Genomic DNA, 17,832 nt, shown 5'->3' with positions numbered 1-17,832 from the left:
TGCAGATCAATTTCTGTTCTCTGTTTCACCCAAATGAGGATGGGTTCCCTGTTGAGTCTGGTTCCTCTCAAGGTTTCTTCCTATTACTATCTCAGGGAGTTTTTCCTTGCCACTTTCGCCCTCGGCTTGCTCACCAGGGACTATCTGACCATTTTGATTCATACACATTCAAATTCCATACAAGCTTAAATAATTCTTTTGATTGTGTAAAGCTGCTTTGGGACAATGCCAATTGTTAAAAGCACTATACAAATAAAATTGAATTGAATTAAATTAAACTAATAATACTAATTACATAATAAAGTTTAAATACAAATTTGAATTCAATAAAAAATGTCCTGTCATTTTAAATAAAAAATAATTTATACAAATAAACTTCTTTATTCAGGTTCCTGTCGATGTGTTTAGAACCTTTGTTGTTTTAAAAATTCCTTATACATTAAACTGCAACATCAGCTGTGGTGAAGGAGAAACCCACAATGAGCACTCTGTTTATTAGTCTAGAAACAGCACCTATGAGTCACACTGGAATGTTAGGCTTCTCTGTAGACAAGGTTAGTCTATGCATGAGCTTCTAAGGCCATGAATAATAAACTTAGAGCTCATTCATTAAAAAGATCCAGCACTGATTGGCTGAATTCAGTAACAAAACGTTTAAATTCATTTCAATTAAGAAAGTGCTTCCATTTTGACATTGTGTCTTTTGCCAAGTTAAATCATTTAATAAAAATGGTTTTGATACTCTTCCCAGCAAACCCTAACTCAACAGATTTCTTCTAAACGAAATTCTAATTTGGCATTTATCATCACTTTTAATGTTTTAAGGACCAATCTTTACAACAAACATTGCCGCTTTTTTGTTTGAATTGAATGAAGATTTGGTTTGCATTGACAGGCTCCTAGCAAGTGAAAACGAACCATTAAAACAAAACCAACAACTTGAAATGTTTCTGTGATTTGTCACCAGTATGAAATTTTATAGTTAGCAATATAAAAAAGTGAACAGGAAATAAACTTATTATGAAGTTATTAATTTATTAGGAGCTTTTGTTGTGCCAGGGTCCAGAAAAAAAGCATAAAAAAGCAATCTTATTTCTTTATACATAAAATAATAAAACAAAATGATGCAAGAATATTCAAAACATTATAAATATTTAACAGTGAACATGACTCTGGTAACAATACATCCTAAATAATTTCGAATGAACACTGTATTAATTTGTTGTTTAAAGGTTTATTTTTATTTTTTTTGTAAGAAGTTAGTGCTTTGGTGCGTCACCGTGGCGTTTAAATCCAAAACAATTTCCACGATTTCGAACAAAAAATTGATAACCTTCACTTTTCACTTGCAACAACCATTCTACCTATCACAAACTTGCTTGGCTAGAAAATGATGTTACTACATGCTGACAGCATTATCAGCATGAAAGCCTTAGTTTTGGAAACTGATGTGTTTGAGTAGATTGTACAGGTGATAGAGCTGAACCCAAATACATTCTAAAGCACTGCCATATCACCCTGTAGATAAAGCAGAAGCAAGAGCTTTCAGTAGGTTTCAGAAATCATAAATATATTTTTATTCACATAAAAATGCTTAGATTTTGCCGTGATACTGAGGAAACTAGTCTTATTATTTATAGCTGGCTCAGGAATTTAACTATGCTTTCACAAATCCATAATCATTCTCATTATGTCTTATCTTCTCTTGAGATTTCTCAGACTCATTATCTATCAGTTCTCCTTTATTTAACTTCATGATTAATAACATCATGAGTTTAATCACAGTTTTCTCCAGAAACTCCAAATCCCAGAATCCTCTACCAACATACATACCAACTCCGGGTCTCACCATGCGGCTCATATTCTATGATTAGCTTCTAGAAACACCTTGGCTGTATGATTTACTATGGCTGGTCGCAGTTTCTTTCAGGATTAGTACATTATCTGTTATATTCTTATTTTATGCATGGATTTTTGGATTGTTTACCCTGCTATACTGTTTGTATTAAAGACCTAAAAAAGATTTTTACTTGGATGCAAAAAATCACAGACAGTCCAAAGGTTTTTTTTGCTTAACCCCTTATTGGCAGATCAAAATAGCCAGTAAATGGGGTCTATTGCATCATAATTGATATAGAATAATTATTTTAAATACACTTTTCTGTACATTTTCACAAAGCCACAAATACCATGTTTAATTTTGTTGGAGATGTACTCAATCATTTGCCTTTAATAACAGCACATCTCTAATCACAGTAATTAAACTGACTCATGTGTCTTGATTTTCAAGACACATGAGTGAGAACAGCCTCATGGGCACAGGTCAGTAAAGCTACAATGACAGGTACTGTACAGTATGCATTGCCTACCTAATGCACTGTCTGTATCCACACCACTTACAGTATGTCTTTAGCCATTTAATAAACAGTGCTAGTAAGCAGCCGTAACTATGAGCAGCCATGAGACATCGAACAACAGCTTTTGCACTGTGAGTGTAGAAATTTAAAGCATCAGCATCTGCTCACGCAATAAAATGTCCTTTCACTCCAATATGTCTGTCTCGAAGGGTACTAAGTGGTAGTAGGACAGGTTGGTGACATATGCCTCTGTGTCATCATCACTCAAGTCCAGTTCCACAGATTGACACTGACTCTCATCCTCATCATACCTGAATGGGAAAAAATACAGATTTTTAGTAAAGTAAAGTACAGGTAACTATAGCATTTTAACTAATAACATGTATTTTTGTTATAGCTCTTTTGACAAGTTATGAGAAACCAATATAAATAAAGCAATACTGGTTAAATGAGTTGAATAATGGATAAACTTGTTATCCTATTGTAACACTTTTTCATAAGGGTCACTCATTATGTGAAAGGCCCGGTTAAAATGTATGGCTTTGTGAGTTGAAAATGTGATCAACAGGTGTTAAAAGACCCAATAATACCAGACAATCACCTGTTCATCATCACATAAAAAAGTGTTACAATAGAATTACAAGGTTATCCATTATATAACTCATTTACAAAGTAAATGTTCAAGTATATTTTATACTTTTCAAGTAAAATGCCATTTCACACTGTAAACTTCAACTCTGAATCTTGTCATCTGCAGAAGTTCTCTGCAGTTATGGGTTGTGTTAATGGTGGTCATGGAGATGGTTATGGTCCTCATAAGTACCAGAACTACACCAAACACAGTCTACATTCTGGGTGATGAGGTGGGGGTGGTGGAGAGATACTGTACAGATGTTTGAATTTACATTGACAACAGATTAGACTGGAACTGCAGCACTGTCTACAGGAAAGGACAGAGCAGACTCTCTCAGGTCAGAACTCAGGTCCTTTACTGTCTGCAGGTCTTTTACAACTTTTAAGCATCATAGAGAACACATTATATCCCCTCCACCACTTATTGGCTAAACATCTGAGCACTTTCAGTAAGAGAATACTCCAGCGCCACTATGACAAAAAAGACAATTTTGTTTGCTTTTGTCTATTTTTCCTGTTTTATTAAATGCTCTAGTGTAACAAATTAAATGCAGCTTTCTCCTGACTGAGTGTAATAAGGGATAGGACATGTGACATGTCAAAGGTTGGCAGAGAAAACTTTGCATTATAGAAAACTTGCTCTATGAAATGGCTAAATTTGTAGTTTCCTAAAAGTATTACAAAGTGTACTTTTAAAAAATAAAAAGTGGGCTAGAAGTAGCTGGTGACATGACATAGCAGTAGACATAGCTGGTGCCTGTACCACATAGTATATTTCGCAGTACTGCTGCAGTGCAAAATAAAACTTAAATGTGAACTAGTTGTATTCTTAAATGTGAAACTATTTTTACTACTCTTATACCCAACGTATGCTTCAAAGTAAGGCAGAGCAGTTAACCAAAAAAAAAAAAATCTAACCTGACATAAGGAACTTCTAATCGACATAATCTTGTCCATATCCAATTCTTCACAAAGGCTCTTTTTGTCTTTTTTGCAATAGTACATTTACAAGAATACTCTAGTAAATATTAATATTAGCATACTTACTACATAAAATATACTTGGGAAATAAGCTTGAAGTTTACTTCATAAAATGTACTTTAAGCACACTTAAAGAAGGAAAGCAAGGCAATAACAAAATACGCAGAAAACATAATCAAAATAAGCAAAGCAGAAACACACTTTATGTGAAACGGAAAATGGTAAGGAAACCAACATAAACCTGTGCCCCACGACCCCACCAGTGTCCACAGGTAGCTGTAGTGCACAATGGATTCAAAACAAAACAATCAGTAGGGCTATAGGACGCCTATAATTCAACATGCATTTGTTGTGCCATATGGTGCTGTGGTAAATCCTTTGACCTGTGGTCGAAAGATCAAATATTTCACCCCTGCTCCAATGATCCGAAACAGTTTACACCTAGTATAGCATTTCAATTTATTTTAGTATAAAGTTATATTTGATTAATTACATTAATTTATTTAGACCCATATATCTAGCTGCCATTACTTTCCTCAGTGAAACAGAGCTAGCTACTTAGCATCTTACCTGCTTTTAACCATGATGTGACAAACACTACTAAGATTTTTCAGGATTTTGGAAAAGTCTTTTGATGTTTTTACATATGAAAAGAAAGCAGGAAGACAGACAAACATAGACAAACTATACTATATTATATATAAACAATATAAGTGACACTGAATCATCTGAATCATGACCCTGTACATTATTCTTACATGGAATCAGCTCAGGAAAGAGCAGTATTAAGTCTAGCTTACTGTCTAGACTTACTACCACTGAGAGTTTTCTTTTAGCCTCAAAATGCTGAGGCAGATTCAAAGCACATTTAATCAACAAAACTATGGTTATGCCACCAAGTATCTTTAAAGTTACTTGGAAGATCAGTGTAACCCTGGACTGACTAACTGCATGGTGTTGAAATAATGAGCAAGAGAATCTTGCTCTTTTTGTTAATCAAGAAAAGTTTTGTCTGTTAGTTTGAGTTTCATGACTTGGTAAACTAAGTGCTGACCACAGCTACTTATTATAAGAGGGTTTTTTTTGTTCAAGTTAAAAATGTTACCCTAGCATGTCTAGAAAAAGTATATATTACAATATCTACAGGTCATATCCTAGAAAAGACTTCTTCAGTGTTTCAGCAGAAATCTTGCCATTTGCAAATATCTGTCCTTAAAAAACTAAACTAGATTAGTTGAACTTGGGTATTGTGATTTTGGGAGGAGAATGGGACACTTACGAATGCTGGAATGAGTCTGTGGAGAATGGTGTGTCCTCATCCTGAGGAAGATTCTCATCAAATACAATTGTCTCTGTATTTGCCAAGCAGAACCCATTTGACCTCATAATCTCTAAGACAAAAAAAACAACATATGTTATATATGTTAACATAAAAAAAATTGATCCTTGCATGAATAAAAAATTTAAATTATTGTCTGTGTTTTTGTTTAATATTGGTAGTGTTTAAGACGTGCTGTGCAGTCTAAAGGGATTTTTTTCAGATTTTGAATGTCTGTGAAGCTGCTTTGTGACAGTGTCCGCTGTTGGAAATGCTATATAAATGAATTTATTTAAAATGTATGTTATTGTTCTAAACCAAAATACTGTTTCAATTGTTAGGATTCCTAATAACATAAATTTTAAAATTTGATCAGGCTTCTTTCCATACCTGATATCTTGATGGGGCTCCCACAGCATGGCTGTATCTTGTGAACTTTGTCATTCCTCAGCACTTGATCCAGTGGCGAACGTTCAAAGAATGTTAAAATGACTTCTGACCTGGAAAACTGAAAGCCATAGGAGCATTCAGTTAATAAAAAGAAATGTATTCAAATGTTCCAATAGTATACTTCTTTTGAATTAAATAAAAAGGAAATAGGATTGTCATGTTTACTGTTTCTGTGCTTTCATAACTCTAGTAAACAAAATATTTTTTTGAGAGTATCACAAATCATTAAGACAATGTTGCTTGCTTTTGATAATTTTTTTCAATTTTTTGATAGTTTAATTTAATGCACCAGTGTAACACATTAAAGTTAAATAATATAACCCAAATTTAGGAAAAGTTTATTTATTACATTTAATTTAAATTTAAATAAAATATAAAATATAGAAGACTTTCAAATCACATGAGCCAATATTTTTTTCACAGTAGAACACAGAGAACATAACAAATGTTTAAAGTGAGAATTTTTTTAATTTTATGCACAAAATTTGCTCATCTCAAATTTAATACCTGCTCCAGGTCACAAAAAAGTTGGGCATGTTTCTGTAGTTTTGTGTTGGAATATTGTCCCTTTCTTTCCTGATATAGGTTTCCAGCTGCCGGAGAGTTTGTGGTTGTCTTTGAAGTATTTTCTGTTTAATTCTGCGATAAATGTTCTCCACAGGTGAAAGATCTGCATGGTCGGCATAATTCAGCACCCAAACTCTGAAACTATGAAGCCATGTTTTTATTATAGCTGCAGTAATGGGTTTTGCATTGTCCTGCAGAACTACACAAGGCCTTCTTTTAAAATGAATGTTACCTACAACCTTTATATACCTTTCAGCATTTATACTGCCTTCCAAAACATGCAAGCTGCCCATACCGTTTGCACTTATGCACCCCCATGGCATCAGCCATGCTGGAAGGTCTCCCTCCTATTTAGTCTGTAGGACACAGAGCCTGTGATTTCAAAAGTGTGTGCAAAACGCCAGTCAATTTACGTACACGCGTAATGGTCCTATGAAAAACCGGACATTTTTGTGAATTTATAAAACCCGCCAGGACGCCCCGGACAGAACGTAAAAAGTGGACATGTCCGGGCAAAAGAGGACGCTTGGTCACCCTAAATTATGCCAAGACGAATTAAGGCTGTTTTGAGAGTAAAGTGCTTCCTAAGTGTATATTTTGTTGTTTTAATTAGTTGGTGCTTTTTTCCTGTATGATGTTATCCAACTGTGGGCCTAATACAGATATAAGTGCTTCCTACCTTCCAAGGCATATTAATGGCATTCTTCAGCAGTCTCTCCACCTCATTCAGCTTGACCTCGGCGTCCTTCGCCTCTTTAATCTTCATAAGACCTGAAGAAATGTACACACAAAAGTACATCAGCACTGAAAACACCAGCATTTCAAAAGAACACAAAGAATAGATCGCAAAGACGTCACAAAAAGATTTCTATTCCTGTCCAGTCTATTTGGTGCAATTTCCTGTCCGTAACCACAAGTACCTGTGTTAGCGTAGACTGCATGAAGGGGCAAGTTTAGAGTAGCCAACATAAAAATGTAGAAACCAGAAGAGCCGAAAAGCGATTTAGCACCCAGAGGTAACTCTCACATGAGCAAAGTTAACCGAACTGGCCACAGCCCATTTTTCGTTGTTTTAGCGTAGTACTCTGTCCTGTTTATATACAGTAATCAGATGGCAGAGCAACCTCCTTGATGGAGAGGCATTCATGGTGGATTTATTAGACATAGAAATATCCAGTGCACGAACTTAAATGGTGGTATACAGAGAGAGGGCTTACAGTACTTTTTACTTCTGCACAAGAGCTTTACTTAGGGACTCAAGGAAATGCAACAGAGAAGATACTCTGCTTCTATACCATTATCTCCCCATGATATGTTGATGTCACACTTAACTGCATGTGTAAAGAAGGCACAAGCATGTAAACTCAGCATGGTGTTTTTTAGTGTTTTCCAATAATTGTAGTAATAACCCAGTGTACAGTTCTAAACACAAAATGTCCAAAAGGAATTATTCATAAGACGAAGAAAAAGACAAGTGAGCATAAAAAACAGGCAAAAACAACATGAGCAAAGGGCTTCAAAATGCACCTAGAGAAAGAACGGGACTTGATTCCCAAATGAACTCAATGGAGAAACCAACCAAGGGCACAGGCAGAGACAGGACTAGGCAGTGATGTTAAAATAAAAGCATGGCTGTCTATATCGGAAAGGGAAAAGCACCTTACAGTGACAGAAAGTCAGAAATTCTAGACTTAAAAAAAAAACTAAGGCAAATTAGATATGTGTAAATGTACATTTACAAAACTCCCTACTTTTGGGTTGTTTGAAAGACTAACTGGCCTCTACGAAACCATGTAAAGAGTGTAGCATAGAGTCCAGTGCCAGCTCCAAAATACACTGATAAAGACTAACACTGATTTAATCTCGTATGCTCTTGTCACTTGTGATGTGAGTACACATGTCCACTTTTAAAACTCTATTATATCTCTGATATGCCATTATAAGTGCTTGTGTTGCATTTTACCTCCTTAGGTCTGTCTAATAGCATGGACAGCATACAAAATAAACAATTAATATAGAACATTTGTTCCAGCTGAAAACCAGTGAAAGGGTAAAAAAAAAAAAAAACCCACACAACAAATCTGTGTTTTTCAAATTTAGAGCAATAAATTAAATTTAACTCAATTTTATTTGTATAGTGCTTTTAACAAGTGTCATTGTTACAAAGCACATTTCACAATCAAAAGAAATTATGGAATCATAAATCATAAAATATCACAAATCCCCAACTCAGTATTCACTAAATGGAAAAGAAAGACAGGAAATGAGACAGACATGACACAGACACAAGTCTGTGGTACAGCTTATTCATACCAGCCTCAACCACTCAGACACATTTTCATTCTTTTTATAAAGATGACTACAACAATAATGACCATATAGCTGATGTCTGACTCAGTAGCACCACTCGAGTGACCAAACTGTAACATGCAATATGCTATGTGTCACAACGACTGAACTCGAGTCTTATGGATCAACTAATCATTAGTGGAGATCCATAACGATGACATCAGGCCAAAGTGACAAAAAAAAACAATTACTTACCACAGATGGTTCTTAGGGACTTTTACACTCTTGCCCATGTTGTGCAATATATTCTAAAGCTTTAGACTTCAAGACTATCATCGTATGCAGGATGCTATTTTTGTACAAAGGATATTTAAAGGATATTGTGTAGGTATTTTCCTGGTTTCACTACTGAGAAGACACATAACCTGATTCAGATAGACATCATAAACATTTTTTAGTGGACAGGAGTGATCATGGGTGACCCCTTTTAATGGAAAACATTATAATATTTATACCAAATAGCATATTGTAAGCATGGCCCTTCAGTTTATAACGACAAAAATAAAGAAAACCTTTATACAGACTCTATGTAGATATTGTCAATGAAGGGGTTGAATGTTGTACAGCTACTGAATATTATAACCATTATTTTAAACAGATTTCAGAATTTCCATAATCTTAGAAATAATATGATTTTAGAACATTCTAAGGGTTTAATTTTTGTTTTCAATGACCAAAATAGGTCTTGTCATTCTTGTTTTTACACACAATATTTTTTGAACAATAAAACAAAGGGGCCATTGGCATAAAAGGATTTTGAGTGTGCTCTCAGCTAATTATGAAAACACATTTAATACAAGATTAATATACCAGGTCCAGGTTAGTTCAGGACTGAAATTCCCCATAATGAGAGTGGACTTTATATTAACTTAAACACGTCTGCTGCTATACTGAAATTCCAGCCTAACACACAGTATGACTTCATAGCAATTCCAGCTAGCTGATATCACTCACAATGAGGGAGGGTTTCCTGTGTGTTTGAAAGGGTTGACAGGAGAAAGCCTCTTCTATCTAAAAAGAACATGTTAGCACAACTGATGTTTGACTTCTGGGGTCCGTTCTTCGTACGTCGCTAACTCAGTTAGCTGGATTTGATTGTTGTGGATTTGTCCTGATCTTGGATTGTTTCGTTCTTCGATGCGCTTCTAGCATTTGTTGTCATAGCAACATATCCGTAAGCTTGAACCTGCTCGGGAGCAGGTTTATTTCATGTAAACAGGATTTGGCCTGCGCTCCTGGCGGGTTATGATTGGTTGAAATGGCGAGGTCACATCTGATTGGTTAAAGAGCATGACCGACTCACGTGGAAAAAGAAAAGTATATGCCCCCTGCCATGGACTCCCCCACCCACACACACACACACATAATCGCTATCAAATATTATATATGAACATAAATTCATAGGTTTATTGTTATCAAATATGCTATTACTATTATAATAAACCCTCGCACGAGACAGCCGTCAAGACCATTAATACAAATTCTTGTATAATGTTTATTTTGTAACATTTATTTTTCAGGGGTTTGTCATAAAAATATGCGAATAAATATTTATATATATTAAAAATTAATATTTTATAATGATAAATTGGACGAAACTAATTTTATTATAAAATAAACAATATAAAACTATACATAATATTTCTATTTTTTCATATACAACATATTTATTTTCATATTGCTTATTTTATTTTATTGTCTTATGTAATTTGTAATTTGTAAACCATTAACCTATAAATTTATGTTCTAATATAATATTTGATAGCGATTATGTAGGGGGGGCAATCCATGGCAGGGGGGCATTTCAGCGCATAACACGTGTTACAAAAAAAAGTTGAGCCAGCTACACTAATCATCAACAACAGGTGAGCTCGAAGAACCGACTTAGCCGGATCGTAATTAGCACGATGATCTCATCTTAGATGTGTCAATTCATCTCGGATGTGTCAAGCGACGTACGAAGAACGGACCTCTGGAACCATGTCAAATGGACAAATGAGAGCAAAGTCAAGTCATTTCAGTAGAAACACCTCAGATCCACTATCAAGCACAGTAGTGGAGGGTTGATGATTGGGTTTCTTTTGCAGCCACAGGACCTGGCACATTGCAGTCTTTGAGTTGCCCATGAACTTCTCTGTATACCAAAGTATTCTGGAAGTAAATATGAGGCAATCTGTCAGTCACACAACAGGATAATGATCTAAAGAACACCAGTAACTCTATATCAGAAGTGCTAAAAAATAATCAAGGAAATGATGGGAAATGCTGTAACTTCAACCCTAGTTAAAGTGCAGTTGTACTAGTGGTACGGTGGTTTCACAGTTAACACTGTGGCCTTGCACTTCATCAATAAGGATAATGTTTATTGACATTTCCAAATTCTCTGTATACTACTGCCATGTTTTAAGGCGTCTGAGGGAGGACATATGGGGGGAGCAGAACTTGTAAATGGAGCTAACCTCTAAACCTTTCAATAAATTTCAACATTCTGACTGAAAGTGTTTGTTCAATTGATTTTCATTCCGCTGATGGTACCAGTGTACTGTGAGAAAGGGTTATTCTGAGCATAGGTCACAGAGATTATTTGAATACAATACCCTTGGTGAACACAAAACCAAAAAAAAAAAAAAAACTCATTCTATATAGTGAAATATTATGCAATCCCTTCACTCATATATGGTTTTTGTGTTCGGGTGGTAGATCACTGCAGATTCTGACAGGATGTGGATGTGATAATCACATTTGACTTGGGACCGGAACGCTAATTAAAAATAAATAAACAAAAAAACAAACAAACAAACAGCACAAAATAATGTTGTTGTTTTTTTTTACAATAATTACGATTAAGGGTGAACAGAGGATGGCACATATGTCGTGTGTGTGTGAGACATGCATCTATGTGTTTTGTGGTTTTTGGAGCTTCTTGACAGGATTTCCTAGGGAAACACTGATTTCCTGTATCCACTTCCTGTGCCATTTGCCTTTGGCTGCATAACACATGCATCATATAGTAGCAGAGTATTCAAAGTTTCTCGTTTGGGAGTGATCCATTTATGATTCAGTTTATGAGGTATAATAATAACAGGGGGGTGGGGGGGGGGGGTGTTGCTGCAGCCAATTCCAGGTGACTTAGGGCACGAGACAGGGTACACCCTGGAAAGGATGCCAATCAATCACACACACATACTACAGCCAACCTGGAAATGCCAGGTCTTTGCCAGGAAACCCACCAAGCACAGAGAGAACATGCAAACTCCATGCACACAGAGGAGGGAATCAAACCCAGACCCTGGGGATGCAAAGCAACAGCGCTAACCACTACACCACCGTGCCGCCGTACAAATAGACGTAAATTACAAAAAATATGGCAAATATAGTAGATGGCTTTAACTAATAGTAACAAGCATAATAAATATCTAGCAATATCTAACATAATCTAGGTTTAAAGAGACAGATGATGAATTAAAATTAATTGCAGTTGACTGAAATTAACTTGTGTGATGTTTCCAGACTGCCATGGCCAGAATCTACCAAAAGTGATCCAAGCAAGTAAAACAAGTGAACTGACAACAGGGTCATGGGCAGTCATGGCCCACTGATGCACGTGGGGAGCAAACGCTGACTGGTGCAGTCATATCCAGTAGATGCTCAATTGTATGTCAAATGTCTGAAAAAAACAACCTTTGGTTCTAATAGCAAGAATAGCATTGCTAACCTGTGTCTACCATCAAAAAATGTCTACAACAATACATCATGTGTGTCTGTATTGTTTACATGGGGAAGCCAGCACAGGCAGTGTAATGCGTAGTCAACAATTCAGCTCTTCATTATTACTCACCGCCAAGTCAATCACAACTATGTGTGAAGTATTCATATAATCCAGTGAGTAAGTATACTTAGTGAGTAAGTAAGTGGAATGTGACAACTGGTGTATTATTATTTTATAATCCTTCCAGTTCCATTTTATAATACTTTCATGAAAACAAATAATTTCAATGTAAGAAAACTTAGATGTCTGGTTGTATATTTTTGAAGGAGATGCACATTCTGTGCACATGTTTAGTTCATGCTTGCTTTAGCAGGATTAAACCTTTTTTTCTGTGTTAGCGGACAAGTTCTACAAGGTGGGTAGGCAGCAATATGATTATTATTATTAATTTAAAGCTAACATTATTTTAGTTATTATGTAGATGCAGAGGTGTCTGAGAACCAATGGGTGATGTTAACAGTTGCATATATGATTTACCAAGTAAAGTTAATTTACAGCCTTTAATCAGATACAGATACAAATGGACTCCACAAGATATTAAGCGATAGCTGATCATTTTGTGTGTTCCATGTGGGTAGAGAATTGATGTTATGTTTAAAATGGTTTATGCTTAGTTTGTGCTTGGTTCTAATGTTTTAGCTTTTTATGCATATTTCTATAATATTAGAGATATTTTATACAATTCTGTAAGTAACAGTTAAAAAAATACATATATACATATATAAAATAACATATATAAATACATATATAAACTAAAATGAACATGAGTAATTAAGAGCAGCCCATTCCTTATATTATTTTTCTCTTGTCATGCTCCGATCACTGATCACTGAAATGCTTATCTAAAATGCGACTGTCCAACTATATTTACTGTTTGTAATGTGTAGCACATGGAACAAAGCTGCAACAATGAATAACAAATGGAACTAAGCATTTTTTTTAATTAAAGCAGATGTCAGTCACTTTGTATTTGGCAAGCCAAACATGGCTATTCAATAATAAGCAGAGAGGGCAGACCTTTCTTTACAAATATCAGAATTTCTGCATTTTTTGCAAATGCTACCTTGGCCAGAGCTGGAAATCTTATCTAAATAGATCTTTATTTCTCTCTTGAGAAATATGTTTGTGATAATAGTTCTCTTTGCAGAGTGAGTCTCGAGCTTTTTGAGGGTGATCGACCAGTTGAGAGTCAAACTGTAAAAATTAAGTGACTGTCACATCACTCGCGCCCAATCAACTGGCACACTCTTAGTTTTTTCCACTTGTGTACATTATCATTTATACAACATATACTAACTTTAAATAAAAGAGTTTAAAGTTTAGCCTTTATTTGCCACATATATATACAGCACAGTGATATTCCCTCCATATCCCAGCGTAACTGGGGTCAGAGCGCAGGGTCAGGCATGATACAGCGCCCCTGGAGCAGATAGGGTTAAGGGCCTTGCTCAAGGGCCCAACAGTGGCAACCGGGTGGAGCTGAGGATCGAACCGCCGATCTTCAGATCAGTAACTCAGTGCCTTAGCCCTCTGAGCCACCACTGCCCCTTAAAAGTTTAACATTTAATTAAAAAAAATTACACAAAACTTTAAACAAAAAGCTAGATTTTTACCGATAAGCACATATTTCTGTCATCCAACAGTTCGTTTTTTTTGTTTGTTTTTTAAGCTTATCAAATAATTCACTCATATCATATGGGATTCCAGTGTGGGTTTAGTTTAGAGTGTACTGCCTGCAAGATTATAAAGAGGTGGCCTCCAAAATCTTGAGCAACTGTGCTCATAATAATAATAATAATAATATCATTACTATTGATGTTGCCATTGTTGATATTATTGTAAAAGTTAAATTATTTAAATATGAAATGTAAAGTAATTTGCATACAATTATTTTACTAATACTTGTAAAAAATACATGTTACAACACTGAATGCAACTGTGAAACTGTGAAAGTATGAAATGTGAAATAAATTAAATTTTGTATAGGTGTATTGTAGATTCATTATTTATTAAGTCAACTCTACCAATTCTACCAATTTAATGAACCTAGACCATATTACCTCCAAACCTCCAGAGGCTTGTACAATGTGCATGATGCCTGCATCCTTTTTTTGTCCCTTTCTTTTTACCTTGGCATATCGCTCTGGAATAGGATCATTCTGGAATCATCAAAACACATAAACTTTTTCTATTGCTCCAAAATCCAATCTATATGCCAATCTTAAAGCATTTTTTCAGATTGATCTCACTAACAAGTGGTTTCTTATGGTCACACAGATTTTTACAATACATTTTTTCAGACCACATTTCTTCCGTGACATTGACAGTTCAGCATGATTTTTAAAATAATGTTTTATTTAATAATCAGGTTTTAATTATGTATTGAATCATTCATAACCCAAATGTTCCTTTTGCTTAATCTAGGCAAATAATGATCAGAGACTTCATCATTTCTTCTCTACTCGACACACTGGACCCTCTACAGTTTGCATACCGCCCAAACCGCTTCCCAGACGATGCAATCTCTCATCTCCTCCACACATCACTCACTCACCTGGACACTCGGAGGGGAAATTATGTTAAAATGCTCTTCATCGACTACAGCTCTGCATTTAATACCATAATTCACTCCACACTCACCACCAAGCTGGAGCACCTGGGACTCAGCTCATCTATGTGTCAGTGGATCTCCAACTTCCTAACTGGCAGACCACAGGCAGTAAGGATGGGGGGACACGTCTCAGCCTCCCTCAATCTCAGCACTGAAGCCCCCCAGGGTTGTTTTGCACCCACTGCTGTACTCTTTGTATACCTACGACTGCGTGGCCACTACCAACTCCACCGCCGTCATCAAGTTTGCTGATGACACTGTCGTGGTGGGCCTGATCACCAACAACGATGAGACGGCCTACCTTGAGGAGATTGGAAATCTGGAGAAATGGTGCCAGAGGAACAATCTCCTCCTGAACGTCAGCAAGACAAAGGAGCTGATAGTGGACGTTAGTACAAAGCAGAAGATGAACTACCAGACCCCCATCATCAACAGGAGCCCAGTGGGGAGAGTGGACAGCTTCTGATACCTCGGTGTTCACATCCTGCAGGACCTGGCATGGTCCTGTCACATCAACAGCGTGGTGAAAAAGGCCCGGCAGCGTCTCTACCACCTCAGACGCTTGAGAGACTTCAGACTGCCCTCCAAGGTGCTCAGGAATTTCTACTCCTGCACCATAGAGAGGATCCTGATGGGAAACATCACAACCTGGTTTGGAAACAGCACCATGTAGGACAGACGAGCTCTACAGAGGGTGGTGCGATCAGCTGAGCGCATCATCCGCACCGTGATTCTGACCTGCACTCGATCTACAGCAGGCGGTGCTGGACCAAGGCCAGGAAGATGAAGAACCTCAGCCACCCCAACAATTGTCTCTGTTGCGGTCTGGGAAGCGATTCCGCTCCCTGAAGGCCAACACAAGGAGACTGAGGAGGAGCTTCTTCCCGCAGGCGATAAGGTCTCTCAACCACAACACAACACAGGACTAACATCATCTTTTTAACATCCAACACTGACTGGGCATTTATGGCCACTATGGACACATTCATGCACACTTTTGCACTACATATTTATATTGTAATTTATGGACCACTGCACAAATCATTTAATAAGACACTTTAAGAAGTCACTTTTATGCATACAGTATTTGCACACCACAGTCCTTTCTAAATTTTTTAATTTTGACAAATTTTTATTTTCTTCTTTTATATTTCTATATTTGCTATATTGATATTTTTTCCTCATTTGTACAGTATATTTTACTAGTTAGCTGTATTTTCTAATGTATTTTTTCTATTCATATTTATTTTTTACGTATAAGCTTTTATTTTTTAAGGTCACTGGCAGTCTTATAAGCATTTCACTGCATATCGTACTGTGTATGACTGTGTATGTGACAATAAAATTTGAATTTGACCCTTCTAAAACAGCACCATTAGTGTATACACACATCATGGCTTTTTATAGTAAATTGTTTGTTCTCATGTGTACAAAGTTTGCACACTAAACATCTTATTAATTACTGTACACCTAATTATTGTAATATAATCATGAAACATTTTCCAAGAATAATATATTTGTTTTGATTGTTTGTTGAACAAAAGCAATAATTTTATATAAATATACAAAACAAAAAAACTATCCATTACAGTTCTTCAGTTTACAATAGCTACATAAATATATGATGATGTCATATAGTGTGTATTAATGTAAGAGACAAATCTGTTGACTGATAATTCGAGGGAGTGAATTAAAAAGAAATTGCGCTATAAGGAATAGCAAAATCTCCCATTTGAAGGCAGACAAAATGCTTAAAGATTTAGAAAATGAATGTTATACCCTTAAAGGAATTAAATTTAAAGTTAAATATACTATCAGGGCTTCTGTCAGCTCGTTCTTCAGTCAGTTCGCATAAAACTTTATACAAACCTTCTATTAGCGGAGACTTCGACAAATCTCGCCTGTCTTCCGGGAAACATTCCAAAAGTCTTTTTAAAAGTCGTCCCAAATCCGCATAACTCCGGTGGAGGTACAAGACGTTTCTATCCGACCACTCGGTCCGTATGTCGAAGAACTCCTCTTCCTCTCCCCGTGGGTTTATAATCAGCTTACGGATGCCGTTAACCCAGCAGTCTTTCACGTACATGTTGACCAGGGAGGTTCCCTCAAACACCGCCGATGCCATTCCATAAAGTCCCCAACTCTTAAAAAAGCACGTATTTTTATGCTACATGGCCAAATATGGACGTCTCGAACGGAGAAAAAGCTCGAAGTAACGAGGAACTGACCGTCTAAATGTCGAGACTGATGACAGCTAAGAGCGAGACTCCTGACGCAGATCAAAATGTGCCGGGGGATCCTACATATAGAAATCACAATCACATGTCTTTGGTTCTGCCGCTCGCGAACGAATCAAAGACTTGAACCAACAAGTTGTTTCAAAGAAAAGTTTTTCAAGAGTATCCGTTTGCGTGGATGTGGACCGTTATGTATACCGGCCGCGTCCCAATACGCCTGTCAACCTCTTGTCAGTTGAGCAGACAAGCCCTGACCCTTTGCTTTAGGAAGGGGTATATGCTGCGAAGCCGCCTGAGTTGGATGTAAATGGAACAGCAGACAATGTTTGTGTGATCAGATTTAGAGGGAAGAGTCGACATTGAACACGTTTCCCCCTCCCTCCTTCCTTCCCTTCCCGCTAAGTGCCTATGTGAAAATGTGAAAGGCCCAAGGAGGAGGTCCTAGTTACTGAGGAGACTAACGGACACTCACTCACATCCGGTAGAAAGTTAGCCGCTACCCTGTGTATTTTATAAGCTAAGATATTAAATGTACTACTAACTAGTGATAATCCATTTTA

General features: G+C 36.5%; 1 protein-coding gene across 1 annotated transcript; it reads right to left on the bottom strand.

Annotated features, from left to right (window-relative positions):
• Window positions 1-1,024: 1,024 nt before the first annotated feature.
• pxdc1b (PX domain containing 1b) lies at window positions 1,025-17,632 on the bottom strand. The gene is made up of 5 exons (XM_053487315.1): window positions 16,905-17,632; window positions 6,986-7,077; window positions 5,680-5,797; window positions 5,251-5,362; window positions 1,025-2,668 (listed from the first exon to the last, which is right to left on the bottom strand). The coding sequence occupies exons 1-5, from the start codon at window positions 17,158-17,160 to the stop codon at window positions 2,542-2,544; spliced, it is 705 nt and encodes a 234-aa protein (XP_053343290.1). The 5' UTR covers window positions 17,161-17,632; the 3' UTR covers window positions 1,025-2,541.
• Window positions 17,633-17,832: the final 200 nt, after the last annotated feature.

This window comes from Clarias gariepinus, chromosome 26 (assembly GCF_024256425.1).
Source record: "Clarias gariepinus isolate MV-2021 ecotype Netherlands chromosome 26, CGAR_prim_01v2, whole genome shotgun sequence".
Lineage (NCBI taxonomy): Eukaryota > Metazoa > Chordata > Actinopteri > Siluriformes > Clariidae > Clarias > Clarias gariepinus.
This window is presented reverse-complemented; position numbering and strand designations above follow the sequence as displayed.